The sequence below is a fragment of the Petaurus breviceps genome, unplaced genomic scaffold (assembly GCF_028583685.1).
Source record: "Petaurus breviceps papuanus isolate PSGF00001 unplaced genomic scaffold, PetGlider_PUasm1.0 90740, whole genome shotgun sequence".
Classification (NCBI taxonomy): Eukaryota; Metazoa; Chordata; class Mammalia; order Diprotodontia; family Petauridae; genus Petaurus; species Petaurus breviceps.
In genome coordinates this window covers 1,253,501-1,275,499 of record NW_027187330.1, presented here as the reverse complement: position 1 = coordinate 1,275,499, position 21,999 = coordinate 1,253,501, and the positions used below count along the sequence as shown (strand labels likewise).

The following is a 21,999-nucleotide window of genomic DNA, read 5'->3' as shown; positions in this document are numbered from 1 at the left end:
GATTCTCCTCATTGAGCTTTTGAGATTCTTTTTCCATCTGGCAAATTTAGCTTTTTAAGGCATTCTTCTCCTCATTGCCTTTTTGAGCCTCTTTTGTCATTTGAGTTAGTCTATTTTTTAAGGTGGTATTTTCCTCAGTCAGGCTGTTAACTCTCATTTTGTAATTTTCTTGCATTGTTCTCATTTCTCTTCCCAATTTTTCCCCTACTTCTCTTACCTGCTTCTTCAGGTCCTCTATGGCCTGTAACCAACTCATATTTTTCTTGGAAGTTTTTGGTGCAGGAGTTCTGACTTCACTGTCTTCCTCCTGTTCCATACTTAGCTCCTTTTTGTCCCCAAAATAGGAGTGTAATGTTGGAATCTTCTGTCTGCTTTGTTTCCTTTGCCTGGTCATGTTGCCCCTCAGTCACTTGACCCCTGGGCTTTTTGCCACAGTAGGACTCTGCCACCAGACAGGGGAGCCTTCGTCCCAAACTCTGGGGTTTTTTCAGCTGTCGGAGGTGTTAGATGGGTGCCCTCTCTGAGGTCTCCATACGCTCTGGCAAGCTGGACACGTGCCCCAGGACCTCCACCCTAGACTGCAATCCAGATCCAAGCAGGTTAAAGCAAGAGCAGTTACCCCTCAGACTGGTGCTTGATCCCTCTACACTCTGCAGGCCAGGAGCTGAAACTGCCACGTGGCATTGGCATCTTTGCGGCTTTTTGCCCCAGGGGCAAAAGCCAAAGTACTCCCACTTATTGGGTCCCAAAGTCCAGACTGTGCTGACCTCTTACTTTGTCCTTTGCATCTCTGTGTTGATAATTCTAGAAACGGCCACAGCTGCTGCTGATCTGGAGTCCCTCTGGCCGGCAGCTGGTCAGACCTGCCCTGGGGTAAAACCTCTCTCTCCCATGGGGCTGGGCTCGGCTCCCAGAGCACTTCGCTGGCTGATTCCTGCCGGCCTGCTGGGCTGTCCTCGGGGAGGTTAGCTTCTCTGTGTCATTTTGTGGGTTCTGCAGCTCCAAAGTTTTTTCAGAGTCCCTTTTTCACATTGATAGGGGAAGGTGGAAGCCGCAGCCGCTCAGAGGTCATGCTTCTACTCTGCCATCTTGACTCTGTCCCCCCCATCCTTCTGTCTTATAAGACTTAATCATATCTCTTCAGAAGAAAACAGGGCTTAAAATTGTTTATATTTTGGAGGAGGAGCAGAAGGCTACCCCAGATAATCAATGGAATATTTTAACATGTTCCTGACTAGCTCTGCACAATCTGATTCACTATTAGCACTGCTGATGCTTGCTAGAGGAAATGGAAAGCATGATAATCTTCCTTCCCTACTTTCCAACGCCCTCTTCCCTCAGAGTCCTAGAAGCTCTTTGGGGAAGATATAAGCTGCCAACTCAAGCCATCACCTTAGTCCTATTGACTCCTCTCCTTCTCTCCTACTCATATTGTGATGACAGTTTGGGTAGAGATGTGCCTGTGATATTCCCACAAATAGAATTTTCCAACTGCTACAGGGTTATATTCCAGAAGATGTTGTTAATTAGAACTCAATGTTTTGATGAAAAATAAGTTATTGATATTTAGGTTACCATTCTGGCTCACAGAACTTAGGTGAATGAAATATAATACTAGAATTATAGAATTGTGGAATTGAATGAGACTTTTTTTTTAGCATTACTCTAGTTTGGGGAATGTTGATATAATCTAGCTCCTCATTTGACACATAAGGAAACTTGAGACTCAGAGGGGTAAGGTGATTTTCCCATGATCATACTGTCATTTAGAATATTCTTTCTTTAGGGAAAACTTTAGATTCAACAGAGCACACCGTCCATTACAAGAGAGAACTTCCCAACCTTCCGCAATGAATCAGGGTTCTCGTTGGGATTGGCTGGAATGAGGGAAGTGATGGAGGAGCAGCAGGTGCAGCAGGAGTGGCTATAGTGGTGGGAGTATTGGCGTCTTTGGGAAGAATTTGAGACAGTAGTAATAGCGATACAGTGGGAATAGTGCTTGTACTAATGTTGGTAGGAAAATTTAAAAGGAAGTGCCAACATACCACTCACCTGCCAGGGATGAGTTTAAAATGCAGACAGATGTATATTTTCAGTGTGGGAATTTATTTTTACTGTACATGTTTATGATGAAGGTTTTATTTTGTTATTTTTATTAATTTTCTTACTTTTTGTTATTATTTAATTGAAGGGGGGCATAAAAATTTTAAAAGGGAAAAAATTAGGGGTCACATAGTGAGCTTGGACTACAATTTTGCTTTGGTCTACCAATGTCTCTTTGTTTAGGAAGCCACTGGTTTATTTATTTATTCATTTATTTATTTATTGGGCTTAAACTTGCCTTCCCATGTTGGTTGCAATGTATAGAAAGCTTCTGTGTGTTGTCATGAAAAGAGTATTGAATATGCAACCCAGAAGACCAAAGTGTTAATCTCATTTATGCTAACGCTAGTTGTGTAACTGGTTAGTTTACTTCAAAATACTCTGAGCTTCAGTTTCCTAATCTGTTAGATGGAGATCATAATGATTTCACTCGAGAGGCAGAGTGGCATTGAGATTGCCAGCCTTACAGTCTAGCGGGAAGTCACTGTCTTATCCTAAGCATGTCACTTAATGTCTTCACCCTCCAGGGCCTAAAATCTTTTTCAGTTTCAGAGTAAGTGCTAGTCTCTGTTGTTAGAGATGGAATTTCCTCACTGGAATTCTCCACTGATGAAATCTCAGGGCCTGGCAAACAAAAATGAAAACAGCATTTGTACTAACTTAACTCAGAGTTTTTGTGAAGAAAATGTGTTGTAGATGGCAAGGTTCTAGGTAAAGTAGACTCTTGTTATGATCATTTCTTATTAACAATAACTGGTTTAATGATTGCTTTTTAGTCTTTTATGAAAAAAAAATAGACTTCACTTGTACTTGGTGAGGAAGAGTAGCTCCTGCTTTGGAAAAATTTTTCTGTAGTTGAGGGATTATAGGATCTCAGATTTAGAACTGAAAGGAACCTTAGACATTATCTGGCCTGAATCCTACATTTTACAGATGAGAAAATTGAAATCCAAAGTGTTCTGACAACTTCCCCCTGGTCACACTGGTAGCAAGTAGCAGAAATGAAGTTTGAGTTCAAGCCCTCTGATGGCAAATCCTTTGTATTTTTTCTCTTATCCTGCGTTTGATTATTATAAATTAGCAGTAAATTTGTTTAGTATTATGACTTGGGTCTGGCCTTCATGAGGGAATAGCAGTTGTACTACTTCATAACTACATGTCCTATAGACTCTTTCATTATCCTAGGGTGGAAGCTGGTCAGTTTGATTTTTATCTTACAAGATCTTTTCCAGTCAGAGATTTTCCACCCACAGATATGATTTTAATGTATAAATATATTTTTTTCTTTAACTCAGTTATTTTCACTTTTGAAGAACAATTTTTATATATTGTAAACTGTAGTCTTCTTAACCCTAACTTTGTTGTTGGGAGCAAAAGGATAGCTAGTAAAATTGAGGTTGTGGTTTCTTTTTTTGGTGTAGTTTTTGTGTCAGGGATCTTAATGGGGTCATAATGCTACATTTCAAACTACCTTCTAGATATTTCCTCTTAAGATATCTTACTGTCACCTTAAACTCTACCTAAAATCAAACTCTTTATCTTCCCTCCAAAATCAGCTTCCTGTCATGACTTCCCTTATGAATATATTTTTCCATGTAAGGAGAATACTCATTCCACTTGACTCTTTTGCTTTGCCACTAACATGAGTCTATTGAAACAAAATCAAATTGAATCAGAATATTAAACATTGTCCTTTAATAATTTTATAGGCAGCTTTGGAGCCCTCTTTTGACAAAAACTTCTAAGACAAACATTTTTTCAAACACATGTAAACAGTCTATAAGTTCCTGTGGTTTCCTCTTTGGGAATTCATTTAAAACACTTAAGTACTTCCTTATGTTGTCATTCAGTTTTTCCCTTTACATTCCTGCTTCCCTCAGTGAGGTTATAATATCAAGAGTAGGAGTCACTTGTCAGTACAATTATATATTCCATAGAACTTGACAGTGTCATACATACTCTAAATGCTCATTAAGTTATTTCCTGACTGTAAACATAGACACTGTCCTCTGAGTTTCATGTCATATACATATAACCTGTTTTCAAAGCACTTATATCTTGTTTAATTTATGTTATCTATTAAATTCTTAGGCAATCTTTGGATATGGAAGAATAGAAGTTAATAAACAAAATAATAAAATAACTATCAGTTCGTACAATTCTTGGCCTTAATTATTTCTTACAGCAGAATTCTGTCACCTTTATACCATAGCTTGTTCAGCACTTCCTCAGTTTGTTGGGTACTCCTTCAGATTCCCATTATTTGCCATTTCAAGAAAAAGCTGTAAATATTTTAGTACATTTTTAGGTTTTTTTCTCACCCCTTAATTTTATTTTTTAGACATCATCCCTTCATATTTGACTCATCCTGTGCTGTCTGTCTATCTGTCTATCTGTCTATCTATCTATCTGTCTGTCTACTTATCTATATCTTTTTCCTCTAACTATCCTAATACTGAGAAAGGTCTCATGAGTTACAAATATCATCTTTCCATGTAGGAATGTGAACAGTCCAACTTTAATAAGTCCCTTATGATTTCTCTTTCCTGTTTACCTTTTCATGCTTCTCTTGATTCTTGTATTTGAAAGTCACATTTTCTTTTCAGTTCTGGTCTTTTCATCAAGAATGCTTGAAAGTGGGGAAGCTAGGTGGCGCAGTGAATAGAGCACCAGCCCTGGATTCAGGAGGACCTGAGTTCAAATCCGGCCTCAGACACTTAACACAAAAAACTAGCCATGTGACCTTGGGCAAGTCACTTAACCCCAATTGCCCTCCAAAAAGCAAAAAAAAAAAAAAATGCTTGAAAGGCCTCTTATTGCATTGAATGTCCATTTTTTTCCCCTGAAGTATTATATTCAGTTTTTCTGGGTAGTTGATTCTTGGTTTTAATCCTAGCTCCTCTGACTTCTGGAATATCATATTCTAAGCCCTCCAATCCCTTAATGTAGAAGCTACTAGGTCTTGTGTTATCCTGATAGTGTTTCCACAGTACTTGAATTGTTTCTTTCTGGCTGCTTGTAATATTTCTCCTTGATCTGGGAACTCTAGAATTTGGCTACGATATTCCTAGGAGTTTTCCTTTTGGGATCTCTTTCAGGAGGTGATCGGTGGATTCTTTCAATTTCTATTTTACCCTCTGATTCTAGAATATCAGGGCGGTTTTCCCTAATAATTTCTTGAAAGATGATGTTTAGGCTCTTTTTTTGATCATGGCTTTTAGGTAGTCCAATAATTTTTAAACTATTTCTCTTGGATTTATTTTCTAGGTCAATGGTTTTTCATTTTTAAAGTATCTGTCCTGTATTTATTTTCTAGGTCAGTGGTTTTTCCAGTAAGATATTTCACATTGTCTTCTGTTTTTTTATTCTTTTGGTTTTGTTTTATAATTTCTTGATTTCTCATAAAGTCATTAGCTTCTATTTACTCCATTCTAATTTTTAAGGAAATATTTTCTTCAGTGAATTTTTTGATGTCCTTTTCCATTTGGCCAATTCTGCTTTTTAAGGCATTTTCCTCATTGGCTATTTGGACCTCTTTGCCATTTGGGTTATTCTGTTTTTTAAGGTGTTATTTCCTTAAGTATTTTTTGGGTCTCCTTTAGCAAGCTATTGACTCATTTTTCATGATTTTCTTGCATCACTCTCATTTCTCTTCACAGTTTTTCCTTTGCTTCTCTTACTTAATTTTCCAAATCCTTTTTGAGCTCTTCCATGGCTGGTGACCAATTCATATTTTTATTTTTTTGCTTTTTGGAGGGCAATTGGGATTAAGTGACTTACCCAACGTCACAAGGCAAGTTTTTTGTGTTAAGTGTCTGAGGCTGGATTTGAACTCAGGTCCTCCTGACTCTAGGGCTGGTACTGTATTCACTGCACCACCTAGCCGTCCCGCCAGTTCATATTTTACTTGGAGACTTTTGATGTAGGAGCTTTGACTTTGTTTTCTTCTTCTGGTTGTGTGCTTTGATCTTCTTTGTCATCAAACTAAGATTCTGTAGTCTGATTCTCTCTCTCCCTCCCTCCCATTTGCTCATCTTCCCAACCAAATACTTGACTTTCCAACTCTTTGTCAAGATAGGACTCTTCAGGTGGGGGTGGGGGTGGGGGTGGATGTACTGTCCCAGGCTTCAGGGGTATTGTATTAGCCACTTGATTCCCCACTGTTTGTGGGCCCAGAGCTCTGGAAGCAGTTGCTTCTGCTGCTACTGTACCACCTCTGCTGTCCTGGGACTGGGGCCAGATCATACTTCTCTTTCACTGAGGTCCTAGAGAGTTTTTCCACTGACCTTCTATGCTGTCTTTGACGTTTGTCCGTTGAGAAGTCTGGAAATTGCCACAGTTGTCAGTGATTCAGTCCCATGAGGCCTGCTCCAGCTAGCATGTCCCATAGCTAGCATGTCCCATGCCGGACTGCTCTCCACTCCCAGCCCAGTGCAATATACCCTTCCTGTTGGCCTTCTAGGTTGTCTTGGACTGGAGATTTATTCCATTCTGTCATTTTGTGGGTTCTGTAGCTTTAGAATTTGTTTAGTCATTTTTTTTACAGGTATTTGGAGAGATTTGCTCAAGCAAGCCCATGCTTTTACTTAGCCATCTTGACTCTGCCCCCTCTTTGTTTTGATTAGAAATCATCCCTTCCTTAATCTACTTGTCCCCCAATTTCCCCTTCTCCTTTTTTTGAGTGAAATGTATTTCTGTACCCACCTCTGTGTGTGTCTGTGCACTCATTTCAGATGAGTGAAGTTCAAGGGTCAGTGTCCCCCCCCCCCCAAAAAAAAAAAACCCTCTGAATTGTATACTCTTTACTTTATGAGAGAATTTTCCCTAAGTTTTCTTTCCCTTCCTTCCAGTGAATTTCTCTTTTCCTCTCCATCCATTCTTTTAGCATTAAGACATAGTAGAATTTAGCCATGTGACCTTGGGCAAGTCACTTAATCCCAATTGCCCTCCAAAAAGCAAAAAACCAAAACAAACAAAAAAAAAGACATAGTAGAACCACTCCTTGGTCTACTTTGTACTTAGACTTCCTTTATGACCCCTGATGGGTTCAGAGCAGATACACCTGTCATCTCCCAACATTAGATTGTAAGCAGTTTACCCTTGTTTAATCTCTTATAATTGTGTTTACTCTTTTTATTACTCTCTTAATTCCTGTGTTTGAACTTTAAAGTTTCTATACAGCTCTAGTTTTTTTTGTCAATAATGCTTGAAATCCCTCTTTCATTAAATGTCTATTTTTCTTCTGTAGGATTATATTCAGTTTTGCTGAGTAAGTTATTCTTGGCTAAGCCTATATCCTTTGTCTTCTGGAATATTCTAAACTCTCCACTTTATAGTAGTGGCTGCTAAATGGTATGTGATCCTGGCTAGCTCCTTGGCACTTGATTCCTTTCTTTCTGACTGCTTGCGGTATTTTTGTCTTTGATTTGGAAGCTCTGGATTTTGGCTGTAATGTTCCTGGGAGTTTTCATTTTTCATTTTGAGGTTTCTTTCATTTGCTCTCTGATTCTAAGGCAATTAAAAAACAAACAAACCTTGAAATATGTCTAGGCTCATTTTTTGGTCATGGTTTTCAGATAGTCTAATGATTCTTAATTTTTTTCTCCTGTTTTCTAGGTTATTTTTGTGTGTGCTGTAATTTGAATTTTCTAATTTTTTTTAGTCTTTTGATTTTGTTTTAATATTTCTTGTTGTGTCATGAGATCATTGACTACTATTTGGTCCATTCTAATTTTTAGAGAGTTTGTTTCTTGGGTAAGATCTATTGTTGGCAAACTAAAGAATATATCAGAGAAGAAGGTTTGGATCAGTCCTTTAGAATTAGGTAGGCAATTGGGATAAATGAAAGGATTACTATGTAGTGGTATGGGTGCTCCTGTAGAGTTGGACTTAAGTTTGTGATTTGCTGTCCTTGTAAAGTTCTCTATTGTTTTCTATGACTCAGCAGGAGGAGAGGGAGAAGCATATGGTGGAAGTGTGATCCAGTATTATATTGATATGGATATGGAAATGTAAGGTGCTAGTAAGGACAGCTTCAGAGTAATTAAATAAAGTCCAAACTGAGTAAGAAATCTGATGTATCCAGGAATGGATAGACTGTCAAGTGGGAGGGACTAAGTTGGAGTTTGAAGATCAGGTTCATTGTGTATGCAGTTTATGGGATGACACAGGAAGGAGAGGGTTCAAGTTTCAGAGGAAACAAGGTGTGAAGTGATAGAAGTGAGTAGAATTAAGAGGATAGCACATACAGTGAACAACATTGTAGGGAAAAAACATTTGAAGGACTTTGAAACTCTTGATTAATTCAGTCATAAACCATAAGTCCAGAAGATTGAAGATAAATTCTGCCACCCACCTCTTACCAGAGAAATGAAAGAATTAAACTCCAAAACAAGACATGCGTTATATGGACATGGCCAGTGTAGGAAATTGTTTTGCATGACTTTTATGAAGAAGATGTGTTTGTTATTTGTGTATTTTTGTTTTGTTTATATTAGTCATTTGGAATAGTAGAAACCATAATAAAAGTTTGTAAAAATAAATTAAAATAAGAGTTCAGTGGGATGTCAAGCAAGGATGATTATGGTTAGAGGAAGGAATCGTTAAATTCTGAAGATAGGGTGATGTGATTTTGCAATGAAAAGGTATGTACAGGGCTTGCCTACACTGGTGTGTTCTTATTGAACAGCAGTCAGTAGGGTTCTAATGAGTCAAGAAGGTTAGTAACTAGGATATCATGGGGCCTCTGCATGGGTTTTTAATTGCAAAGAATTGTGAAAATGTTGATAGAGAAAGATTTTATGTTATAAGAAGGCTTTCAGATTATTTTTCTTTAGATTGTTAGTATTTTAAATAGAAATATGATCAACTGATAACCAGTTGTAGTGCATCTCAATTTTTTGTATGACATACAGTTTTGGTGTACCTCAATTTAAGCATTCATTAAGTTTGTTCTGGAAAAGTTTTATGTAAATCACAGCGTGTCTAATCTAGAATGAGGAAGTTGCTATTTAAAAATCAGTCTGTAATGTAAGTCATTTGTCCTGTGCTAATCATAGATTTTTTTTAATATAGCAAGTTAGATCTGTAATGTTTTATAAATGAAAGTCTTTTATATTTTAATAAGTGTTATAGAACTTGTGAGTTTTATGACTGCTATTTCATGTTGTTAATATTTGTATTTTTTTAGATTCACTGGTTTTCAATTTTCAATTCTTTCATGATGGTTATCTTCTTGGTGGGCTTAGTTTCTATGATTTTAATGAGAACTTTAAGAAAAGATTATGCACGATACAGTAAAGAGGAAGAAATGGATGATATGGTGAGCAAACATTTTCTAATTTTCCAAAATTAATTTAAAAGATTCACATGAACTTCATTAAAACATTTTAGAGGCATCATAGAATATTGAATTTTTCTTAGAATGTTGAATTTTTTCTAATGTTGAAGAATATTTAGCATTTAAGAAAATTAATATTATTTGTTTAGCTTTACATGTGAATGGGGATGATAGTTCTCTTTGTTGTACTTTTATAATTCATTGGGATTATTTGATTTATTCAATAATATTTTGTGTGGGATAAATATTTATTGAGGGTGATATTTAAGAAAATGCATCAATGTTTAAATGATTTGGCATAGTATGGTAATCACTGGGATGTATAGGCAGAACACCTGAGCTGTCTGTGCTGACTGTGCTATTACTATGACAACTTCTCTTGAGTCCGTTTCCCCATTTGGTTTAGGTGATTTCAAAGGTCCATTCCAATTTTGCATTCTTTAATTGTTCAATTTTTTTTCAGGGCTTTTATAGCCTTTAACTAGGATTTAGAATTCTTATATTTAATTTTTGCCCTTTGACTTAGTAGGCTCATGATGCTTGGCAAGTCACTTACCTCATGGAGTTGTTTTTCCGTATATAAAATGGTGTTTATCTTGGTTCTATCAATATAGTGTTTTTATGAAGGTCAAATAAGAGAATGATTGTGAAAGCACTTTTAAAATTTTCAAAAATTATGCAGACATAAGGGATTATTACTATTATGGGGAGCTCCAAATACCTGGCATTGGTGTACTGTCTGGGTCTCCAAATGTGATCCTATTTATGTAGAACAGTGAGTGCTGCTGTCTAATCACCTACTTGTGAAATTATCTTCTAAAGTAGGATTAAGAATTGCAGACAGTAGCTGTTCTCCCAGGTTGATCTTTCTTCCTTTTTCTCAAAGTTTTCTCAATCTCTACTGCCTAAAATACCCAGGATTGATACTGTACTTGAGCAGATGACATAACTCTTTCCCATCATGAAATATCAGCACTAGCTGTTTTATAATTTGAGTTGGGTTTGTTTTATAATAATTTAGCCCTTTACATTTGTTTTTAATTTTTAGAATACATTTTAATTTTATATCTTTTGTTTTTATGTACATTTTTGGAAGTAGATGGAATTGGGCCTTCTTTTATAAAGAAAAACAGTTAAAATACCATTTATGGGGATGATCATGTCTAATTTTGTACAGACTGTTCTGCTCTAGTAATCTTGTCTTTGCTAAGAGAGAAATGAGATATTTAAATACAGAAATTAATGATTAATGTTGAAGAAAAGAACTTTTAATTTTCATTTTTACAACTTTCTAAGTATCTAATAATTTTGTTATTATGATTTCCCCCCATTATACATAGGACAGAGACCTAGGAGATGAGTATGGCTGGAAACAGGTACATGGAGATGTATTTAGACCATCAAGTCACCCTCTGATATTTTCCTCACTTATTGGCTCTGGATGCCAGATATTTGCAGTATCTTTCATTGTCATTATTGTTGCAATGATTGAAGATTTATATACAGAGTAAGTGTGCTCAAATGTATTACCATTTTTGTTCCTGTCGTAGCTTTTAAATCAGTGGTACCTATTGAATATCCTGATGTTATGGTTTTCTGTGCTTTATTGATACCTTGTTATTTAGAATAAAATCTTATTCTCTTCAAGTTTTTTTTTCCCCTAAACAAGTATAATTAGCTATTCATTTTTATTGTTTAGTGAGAATTATTATAACCTAAATGTTAGACATTTTCCTAGAAAAAAAAGGCATTATAATTTTTTTAAAAGCAGTGTTGGGCTTTAATACATTATACTTGTATGGAAAGGTAAAAAGATCTAACATAATCATCACTGAATTAATAACTGAATAAAAGACATTAATATCTGAGTTACCAGTTACTTTAAACATTTGTATCTGTCAACAAAATAATGGTGTTTCTCACTTTGTGACAGTGACACGTTTCAGAAAATTTGTGAATAACTCTTTTTTTTGAGTCAAATAATAAAAATGAGTTATTACTGCCAAATGGTTCTTTTGTCTAAATCTCAATTTTACATTTATGGCTTATTTAAAAACAAGATATACTTGTATGTAAAACAGGGTAAGATAAGTATTAACATGTTAAAAATGAAGTGTAAACTCTGATTAATTTAAGCACAGTCATATGCCTGGTGTTCAGTTAGGAAAGCATGATTCTATCACTAAATTAGCACCATTAAAATCTAGTAATTATTAATACGTCAGGTGTTTATGTAACAGCAGCTTCTCAGTTCAGAGCTACCTCAGTTGACTTTGCCCTGCTTCCTAAGTTCTAAAGCAGCCCAACAGGCCTTCTTGTTTGTTCATCATATATGGTCCTCTGTTTTCTTCATGTCTTTTCACTGGCTATTGCATATGCTGGGAAGATAAGTTTACCTTTACCTCTGCCCTTTAGAATCCCTTGTTTTCTTCAAAATTTAACTTAAGTCCCACCTTCTATATAAAACTTTTCCTGAACTCTTTGTCCTCAATTGCTTTGTATTTATTTTATATATGTATAGACTTAAAGATTTACGTTTCCTTCAGTAGGTTTCCTGAGCACAGGTGTTGTACCACATTTGTATTTTTAGTGTTAACACACCTAGCACAATGTCTGGTACATAGGTGCTCAATAAATGTTTGTTGATTGATTGACCCCCTAGGCTTCCTGAAAGTGGAGTAGAAGCAACCCTATGGCCCCATCCTTTGGTTGCTTATAGGTGACCTAAGTCTCAGATATACCCAGTAGAGGGAATATCATTCTCTCTATGTTTCAGGAGAGGAGACAAGGCATTGAGGAGAGATAGTTGCCTCCACAAGTTGTTTCCAAAGTTTGAAGGTCTGTAGTATATCATGAAAAGTGACCCAACTGTGATCCCCAGACAGAAGTACTTAACATGTACATCTCTCTGTCTATATTTAAATGCTGTAGATATAGATAAGGTTCTGTATGTCAGAACTAGAAATAATTCACTATATGGTTATCAGACCTTCCCTTTTTTTTTTATCACCTTTCTACTATATTTGATTCTTAGATCATTTCCCTTCCTCAGTATTGCATTCCCCTGTCGTAAAATTCATAGAACTTTAGCGTTGGAAGGGACGTCAGAGCCTCTTTATTCTGAACAAGAATGGAATCCCTTCTGTAATGTCCTTAAGAAGTAGTCATTTCTCTTCCACTTCGTCCTCTGAATCTTCCATCTTTATTCTTCCCCTTCTATTCTTTCCACTTTGTACCACTGTCTCAATCCTTTGTCCCTGTAGTGAGTGTCCTGGTTGTGTCTGATATCAATTCTTTTCCCTCTTTGCAATGGGGGTGCTGATTTCTTTGTCTAAATACAGAATTTTTTGCCTGGGTGTAGTTTTTTGTGCATGTATAGCTTTTCTTAGTGGTGGGAGAGATTAAATAACCTCTACTAACTGGTATCTCTGCAGAGCAAAATGGACTTCAAAACACCAAAGAAGTATTAGTTCATAGTGCTTCGATTATGGTTATTTTGTAAATTTGTATGTTTTATTTCTCTCATTCTTTTTATATTGTTCCAAAGCTCAGCATATGATTTTTGTGTTTTAGAGCCAAATGTAGTATTAATAATCTTGAAATCCTTTCAAGTTTACTACTTAGCTTTTCAGGCCATTAGGGAATTTTCAACTCAAGATTACATTGTAGCTCTGAAGTGAGAGCAATTCTACCTGTATAGTAAATGAACCCCAGTAATAGATTTGCAGCCTGCTTTTGGAAATGTAAGTAACAGGGCTTTAGTGACTTGTCACTTCCAGGTTAATAGTAGCTTCGCCTCAGATTATCTCTATTTGAAGTACAGTAAAGTAATAATAATAGTTCATGTTTTTATAGCTCCTAGTGATCTCTTCCTCCCCAATTTTCTACAATATTTATGAATGATTTGTACCCTTCCATAAACTTGTTGAGAGTGGAACATTCCTGCCTTTATATTCTTAGCACCTTGCACAGTGCCTTGAATTTATTAGCTACCCAATGCTTATTGAATTGAATATGACTTTTTTTTTGTTTGTTTATAAAATACTTTTTCCATAGCAGATGTATGAAGTAGGTAATAGAAATATTATGCCTATTTTCAGATGAAGAAACTGAGCTTGGAATTCAAGTCAGGGAGTATTGTATCAAATTAGAAACACTTTAAAATTCCTCACTATTGAATCAAAAGGATTTGATTATGTGTTTGGTGTTTCTACTGTATAATATAATCTTCATGTATCACCACAATGTAATCTCTCTCTGAATTTTATGTTTTACATTGTGATGTAATGGCTAGAGCTCTGAACTTGGAGGCTGGAGTTTGAATCCTTCCTTTCTAGCTTGTGTCTCAGGGTGAATCATATACTCTCCCTAGGCCTCAGTTTCCTCATCTGTAAAAATTGGGATAATAATGAATCTATCTTACAGGGTGGTCGTGAGAATCATAGATACAGAGCTAGAAGTGCCCTTAAAAGCTGTGTGAAAAGTTGCTATCATGCCGTTATTTTTTTCATACTTCATGTTCTACCTGTCTCACAGATGGATAAAAGAGCTTCATGACTATGTTTACTTTTATCTTGTTTTCACATGATTTTTATCTCCTGCTAGGTTTCTGTATTTTGATGGCTTTTGTTCCATGTAGTTTGGAGGTTACAAATATTTGGTATAGTGTTAGTGTTTTTAAAATTTTGCTTAATTTTGTGGATCACTTATTATGTTTGGATAATTATAGCAGTAATCATCTGTGATAATGACCTGGTTCCAGTACACATTATTGGCTGAGTCTTCCAGGATGTATTTGTACTATAGAGATTTGATCTTTATCCATCTATGAAGCATAGCTAGCTTCTGATAGATAATTCTAGCCACCACATCATGTCTTGCTAGATATCTAGTAGGTACCAAATGCCTATAGTCTGCATTATGTTGCAGTTTCTAGCTTTTCTTTGCATAATCTACATTGATCTCTAGTCTGAGGTTGTTAAGGATGAGAGATCTTCAATAATTTCGGGTGGTAATGATTTGGTCCTAAATTATCATAACAAACCCCTGTGTTTCCACAAATAAATCTGCTTGACTCGGCCATTTGTTTGATGTTTTTTCTTTTGACCAATTACTAAGTTCATGTGGCTATTGCCCATGTAAGGCCTTTGGATTCTATTCTTAGCTCACAGGTGCTTCAGACCACATCCAGTGGTAAAACTCAGTTATATTTGACAAATCCAATGACAAATACATATTCTCAGCCTTTTAGTTTGATCCCATCCTTAAATGTTTTTGTTATTAATGATATGTTCTAATACTATAGTTTAAACCATATAACCTTTTGCCAAACTTTAGTCAGCTTGGAAGCTTTTAGTAATACCTGTTTTTTCACTTCAAATTTTTGGATAGGCCATGGCTAGGATTTTAAAAATGTGTGCTGGGTTTTATGCTTAGAAGTTTTTAGTTGGCAAATTTAAAAAAAAGTAGAAAAGCCTGATCTCTCTCTCTCTCTCTCTCTCTCTCTCTCTCTCTCTCTCTCTCTCTCTCTCTCTCACACACACACACACACACACACACACACACACACACACACACACACACAACACACCCCCACCTCTTTATAATATGAGAGTCACAAATGATATTGTATAGTTAGGCTAGATTACACATTTTTAAAGATCCATGCTCCTTTTAAAGAGTGTGATTATTGTATTTTTCTGGCTAATGTAGAAATGAATGCTTTTCAGTATTACATAATGTCAAAAAATATACTGACCAAAAAAAGTCCAGAAGAGGACACAACCATAAGCAATTTTGTTGTCACCTTGCAAAATTTAATGTATGCTTTTAAAAATTAACAGTACTTAACAGAAGCTCACAGTTTTATAAATAATCCTTTTTTTGTTCTTTGTATATTAAAATATTTCTGTTGATTATATTTTTAATAAAAAGAATTTTATAAAAGTTTAAATGATGTCATCATGTTCTGTAGTCATAGATAACATGTTAAGGTGAATATTCATAAATCTATAGGTATGGTTAATTTGTACAAATTATGTGCTACCACCAGTGCATGCACTCATTTTAGGGACAAAGTCTTTTAGATTGTTGGTTAAAGTTAAGAAAACTTTAACTTGATATAAGTATGTTATCTTACATACATCACTTTAAATACTTTTTCTAACTATGTTTTTAGCTTCAAATTAATATAATTTAAAGAAAGTGGGTTTCTAATGCCAGTGGCTATTGTTATGTTGTTTGAGCCCTTTTATTTTTTTCATTTCCAAGAAACAAAGTTGAATGAGGAAATCTCTAAATGTTGTGGTGACCTTTAAAGTAATAGCTTTGTATTTAATAGAACTTACCTGTCAGAGGAAATCAGGCTAACAGGTGGCAGTTTTAATTATCCCTTGAAATAAGTTATGGAAAAGAAGTAATCCAGTAATTTCCTTAACAATTAATTATCCTGAACCTTATCCATGAGGTTGGTTAACAATTTTGCATACATCTGTGTTCTCACCATTTAAATGTCTTCTTACTGTATGAAATGTAAGGTCCTTGAAGTTATATCACTCCTCTTATACTTGAAGTCTTACACATAATGATCACTTAATAAACATTTATTGAATTGAGTGATTATAAGTGACATGTTTCATATTTGAGGCACTAAAATAAATTTCTGAGAAGTAGGCTATAGTATCTACTCCACAGATATTTCAAAATAGGCCAGAATCTCACTAGGTATATTAAAGTATAATTTTAATGCTGTAGGAAGATTGACTAGATCTCAGAATGTTTACTTTTATAGTATTACTGTTGGATACACTAATACATAAACCAAACCTAAGATAATTAAGTTTATTAAGTTGCCTTTAAGTTTTTGGTATTTAAAACAAATTATTTGTCTTAACTTTCAGGAGGGGATCAATGCTCAGTACAGCTATATTTGTTTATGCTGCTACATCCCCAGTGAATGGCTACTTTGGAGGGAGCCTTTATGCTAGACAAGGAGGTAACTTTGACATACTATCACTTTGCATTTTAAAATAATAATAGTATAATTAAATAAAAATGGGAATTTTCAATACAAGGTATTTGGAATTTAAGTAATTATATTACTGTGAAATATAAAACTAGTTTATATACAAATACAGAATAAGTGGTTGAAGTTTCAGAAGGTCATATTTTTACTTTGTGTAAGGAAGTTAGATGTTTTTATGCTAAAGTTACTAAGCTTCATCTGAATCTAGTGGGCTTCCCTTGAGGTCTTTGGAATAAAGAATCAGAGAAATAATTATTGTATGTCTTTCCTGCTAGACCTTTATGTGATCTCATTTTGAAGATATCTTGAGGGGATTCTTGGATTAGAAAGTCTTAAAAGTCCCTTGCAATGCTCAGTTTCTCTTAGTCTGTGATGGCTAAATCATTCAGCTCACCATGTGCTGAAATTCATTCATCTGCCTTTGCACACTTAGGTCAGACCTCCTGGGTTTGTTACGGTAGGATCTCTTCTGTACTAAAGAAATTAGGGATGAAATTGTTGCAGTGTGAACATAGTTGGTACTCTTTTTGTATCTCCTTTCCTCTGCCAGCCTCATCCCTGATCCACCCACTCCAACCCCCAACATCCCTCCCCCAAATGTTGGAAGGAGTAATGATTAAAGCAGAAGTGGCATTTTAGATACTTCTGATTTTGTCAACCCTCTGTTACAGGACCATAATGCTAAGGAACTGAACATTCCTGAGTTTTTCTAGTCTAGATTTTATTTTAGATTTGTTACTTAAATTCCTAATTGTCAGGTGTCTAGCTCATGGGATGCTCTAAGGCAAACCTAGAATGTTAGAATACCTTTTCCTACTTGGAAAAAAAAATCTGTTTTTGTTTTGCTGAAAATAGAAGTATATATGTAATTTTTTCCTTATATCTGCCACCTTTGAATGCTGGTATAGCAGACCCAGGCCCGGGATTTTGAGACATTTGAAAAGTTTTTCTAGACAATCTAGATTTAATGGCCCTGGAACATTTGGCCTTATCTTGTATACTGCCCAGTCTAGAAAGCCCAGGTTGGTACAGTAGCCAATGCTTAAATATGCTTTAAGATTACCCCAAGGGCCTCATTCCAGGTTGATCCTAGTACCCTTCCCTGGTCTCCTAGGGTTGAACTGAGGGCTAGATTAGAACTGGAACAGCTCCAGGTTTATTGAGATAATGGGTTGGGGGGTAACAGAGATTTATATTTAAGTACTTGCTATCTTGTTAGAGTACAATTCTACCATGACTTGCTTGCTAAGCTGTATTGAATATATCCATTGCAATTTGTATATTAAAGAGGGTGAAAGAGCATAGAGCTTAACATATACTGTAAAATCAGGAGAATATGTGAAGTCGATGGAGGGAGAAATGTTAGGAAGGAATTGGAAGTATAACAGAGGAATTGATTACCATTATTACTTATGATAATTTTATTTTTGGGTTAGGTGACAGTTTGGGAGAGAATAATTTGTTTCATTTAATTTTTTTGGTGCTGCATTTTTTAAAAAATTTAATTTTGTTTTCAATAAGCAAAAATTATTTTCTTTCCTTACATCCTCCCTGTATTGGTGAAAAATAAAGAAAACAAAACCCTTGTAACAAATATTCATAGTCAAACAAAATTAATTTCCACATTGGCTATGTCCAAAAAATATATCCCCACCCTCTCTTTTTTGTAAATTTTTTATTCGTTTTAAACAAATACAAAATGAGAAGAGGAGTAAAAAGAAAGATTTCCATGTACACAGCATAACATAAGAGAGGATTCAATATAAAACAAATTTCCATTTCAAGAAAAACTATGTAATAAATATTACACATTGTTTTCAAAGTATCCTTCTAGGTTTTATTTTGTTCTCTGCTAAGCACTTTATCTCCTAGAGAAGGCTAGAGTTGTATGTGTGTGTGTGTGTGTGTGTGTGTGTGTGTGTGTGTGTGCGTGAAACACACAGAATATACATATATACTCATATATCTATGTCTAAGACCATACTGTGCATATTTCCACTTGTCCTCTTTTTCTCTGGTGGTGCATAACATCTTCCTTCATAGGTCCAAGTCTTTCTATGTTTTTCTAAATCAAACAGTTCTTCATTTCCTATGCCACAGCAATATTCCAACACAATCACATTCTATCTCAGAGATTGTCTATGAAAGTTTTTTCCCAAAGTTTTTTTCCATTCTTATTCTTGGCTACATTGGTTTTATTTATATAAGAAAATTTTAATTTAAAATAATCAAATTATCCATTTTGCACTTCAACAGTGACTGCTCTTGCTTTATAATAGAGTTTAAGGTCTGCTACTGCTAAATATCCTTCCTTTACATTTTTTCCCCTAGTTTCTTTGAAATCCCTGACCTTTTTTTCTTTCAAATGAACTTTGTTATTATTTTTTCTAACTCAGTATAGTACTTTTTAATAATTTAATTGGGATAGCATTGAATAAATAAATTAGTTTAAAAAAATAATTTTTTACTATTTTGGCTTTATCTACCCATAAACAATAAATATTATTTCAGTTATTTAGTTGTGACTTCATTGTTATAAAGAGTGTTTTATATTTACGTTCATGTAGTTCCTGTGCTTTATCTACCCATAAACAATAACTATCACTCCAGTTATTTAGTTCTGACTTCATTGTTATAAAGAGTGTTTTATATTTATGTTCATGTAGTTCCTGTGACTGTTTGGGCAAATATACTGTCAGGTATTTTATTCTATCTTCTCTTTTTAAAATTCAGTTTTATTTTATTCTCAGTTCCAAATTATCTCCCTTCTCCTTCCCTCCCCCACACATTGAGAAGGCAAGAAATACAAAAGCATTATAAATAATAAATTATGTAAAACAAATTTCTGTTTTAGCCACATTCCAAAAAGGGAAAAAAAAACAAGAAAAAGAAAGAGCAAAAAAGATGCTTCCATCTGTACTCTGGCTTCATCAGTTCTTATTTTCAATCTTAAGTCTTTTGGAATTGAGGTGTGGATCATTGTATAGATCAGAGCTACTAAGTTTTTCACAGTTGATTATCTTTACAATATTGCTACTAATACGTAAATTGTTCTTTTGGTCCTGTTTATTTCATTTTGCATCAGTTTGTGTAAGTCTTCCCAAGCTTTTTGAATCTGTTTACGTCATCATTTCTTACAACACAATAACATTTCATCTCATTCATATATCATAACTTGTTCAACCATTCTACAATTGATGGACACCCTCTCAATTTCTACTTATTTACCACCACAAAAAGAGCTGCTATGAATATTTTTATACATGTAGGTTCTTTTCCTTTATTTCCTTGGGGTATAGAAACTGATGATACCATATTGCAGAGTTTTATAGCCCTTTTGGACACGGTTCCAAATTGTCCTTCAGAATGCTTGGAGTGGTTCACAACTCCACCAATAGTGAATTAGTATTTTTTCACATTCCCTCTAGCATTTGTCATTTTCCTTTTATGCCATATTAGCCAATCTGATGGGTGTGAGGTGGTAACTCAGAGTAATTTTAAATTTCATTTCTCTACTAGTGCTTTAGAGCATTTTTTTAATGTGACTATTGATTGCTTTGATTTCTTCCTGTAAAACTGCCTGTTGATATGCTTTGACTGTTTATCAGTTGGGGCATGGCTTGTATTTTTATAAATTTGACTCATTTCCCTATATTCTTGAGAAATGAGACCTTTCTCAGAGAAATTTGTTGCAGAGATTCCTGCCCTGTTTTCCCCCCACCCCGTTTTCTGCTTTTCTTATAATTTTAACTGCATTGGTTTTGTTTGTGCAAAAACTTCTTAATTTTATGTAGTCAAAATTGTCCATTTTTACCTCTTGTGAACTTTTCTGTCGTTTGTTTGGTTATGTACTCTTCCCTTAACCATGGACCTTAGAGGTAATTTCCTCTGTGTTCTCCCAATTTGCTTATGATTTCACCCTTTATATCTAATTCAAGCACCCATTTTGAGTTTATCTTACTATACAGTGTGTGATGTTGGTTAATGCCTGGTTTCTGCCATACTACTTTCTAGTTTTCCTAGCAGTTTTTACCAGATAGTGAATTTTTGCCCCAATGACTGGGATCTTTGGGTTTATCAAACACCAGGGTACTATGCTCATTTTCTTTTGTATATTGTTTACTAATCTGTTCCACTCATCAAGCACTCAATTTCTCATCCAGTATGAAGTTATCTTGACAATTACATTTTTGTAGCATAGTTTGGGTACTTTTAGGCCCCTTCAATTTTTTTCATTGATTGCATTGATATTATTGACTTTTGTTCTTCTAGATTATTTTACTATTATTTTTACTAATTCTATAAAGTAATTCTTTGGTACTTTGGTTGGTATGATGCTGAATAAATAGATTAATTTAGGTAGTATTGTCTTTTTTGTTATATTGATTTGACCTACCTGTGAGCAGTTAATTTCTCCGATTATTTATATATGTCTTCATTTGTGTGAAGTTTTCCTAGTTTTGTTCATATTGTTCCTGTGTGTATCTTGGCAGGTACACTCCCAAGTATTTTATCTTATCAGCATTAATTTTAAATAAAATTTTTCTTTCTATTTCTTCCTACTGGGTTTTGTTGATAATATATTATAATATTGTGTGGATTATAATATTGATCATTTGTATGGATTTCATTTATATCCTACAACTATATTTAAAATGAGCCTTTTGGGGTGGCTAGGGGGCGCAGTGAATAGAGCACCGGCCCTGGAGTCAGGGGGACCTGAGTTCAAATGTGGCCTCAAACATTTAACACAAAAACTAGCCATGTGACCTTGGGCAAGTCACTTAACCCCAATTGCCCTACCTAACCCCCTCCAAAAAAAAAAAAAAAAGAAAATGAACCTTTTTTCAGAAGTTCTTTACAAATTTTTTCCCTCTTTCTTTGGAGGTAGTAGCTTCTCAAAGTTGGGCTAGGAAAGTAGAAATAAAGCAGGGAGAGAATGCAAAAGTATAATCATTAACATATTCAGGATTGTCAGGATTTCAGGTAGTGAATAAAAGAAAAAGCATGAAAAAGGAAATGAGGTGTGTCACCTTTCCTGCTCAGACTACCCCAGGTGTCTGTAGATGCAGTTACTGAATCAGCGATGGCACTGAAGCTCAGTCTGTCCCTTCTGCTTTCATGCCTCATCAGATGTTCATGTGATCATTCCCCTCCTCATGTGGTGGTTCTTTATAGCTGTGGGATTGATATCAGGCTCTCTAATAATTGTACTAAGGTTCTTGTGTTTTAGACCATGTAATGTAAATTGATTGAGAGACATTTTGATGTGTAGCTTTCCCTGTAGTCAGGAAACTTGGAGTCAGCTTCACCAGCTATACAGTCATGCTTCAGTGTTGTGTAATCTCTAAAATGGAATAACACCACATGAGCTATTAAATTTTGGTTGCCTAATTAAAAAAATTAGTTGAATCTTAGTTATACCAAGTACCCTATTTATGTACATATAATAGTAATAGAAACTCACATTTATAACACCTAGAGTTTGTCGAGTGTTTCCTTTATAACAAATCATTGAGGGGGAGGTATTCTA

General features: G+C 35.1%; 1 protein-coding gene across 1 annotated transcript in view; it reads left to right on the top strand.

Annotated features, from left to right (window-relative positions):
* The window catches only part of TM9SF3 (transmembrane 9 superfamily member 3), a 77,611-nt gene that overhangs the window by 32,149 nt on the left and 23,463 nt on the right, over nucleotides 1-21,999 (top strand). Inside the window, exons 4-8 of the mRNA XM_069067078.1 lie at nucleotides 809-964; nucleotides 3,289-3,299; nucleotides 9,293-9,424; nucleotides 10,783-10,949; nucleotides 16,342-16,436. Coding sequence (XP_068923179.1) covers nucleotides 809-964; nucleotides 3,289-3,299; nucleotides 9,293-9,424; nucleotides 10,783-10,949; nucleotides 16,342-16,436 — 561 coding nt within the window. The remainder of the gene's footprint in view (nucleotides 1-808; nucleotides 965-3,288; nucleotides 3,300-9,292; nucleotides 9,425-10,782; nucleotides 10,950-16,341; nucleotides 16,437-21,999) is intronic.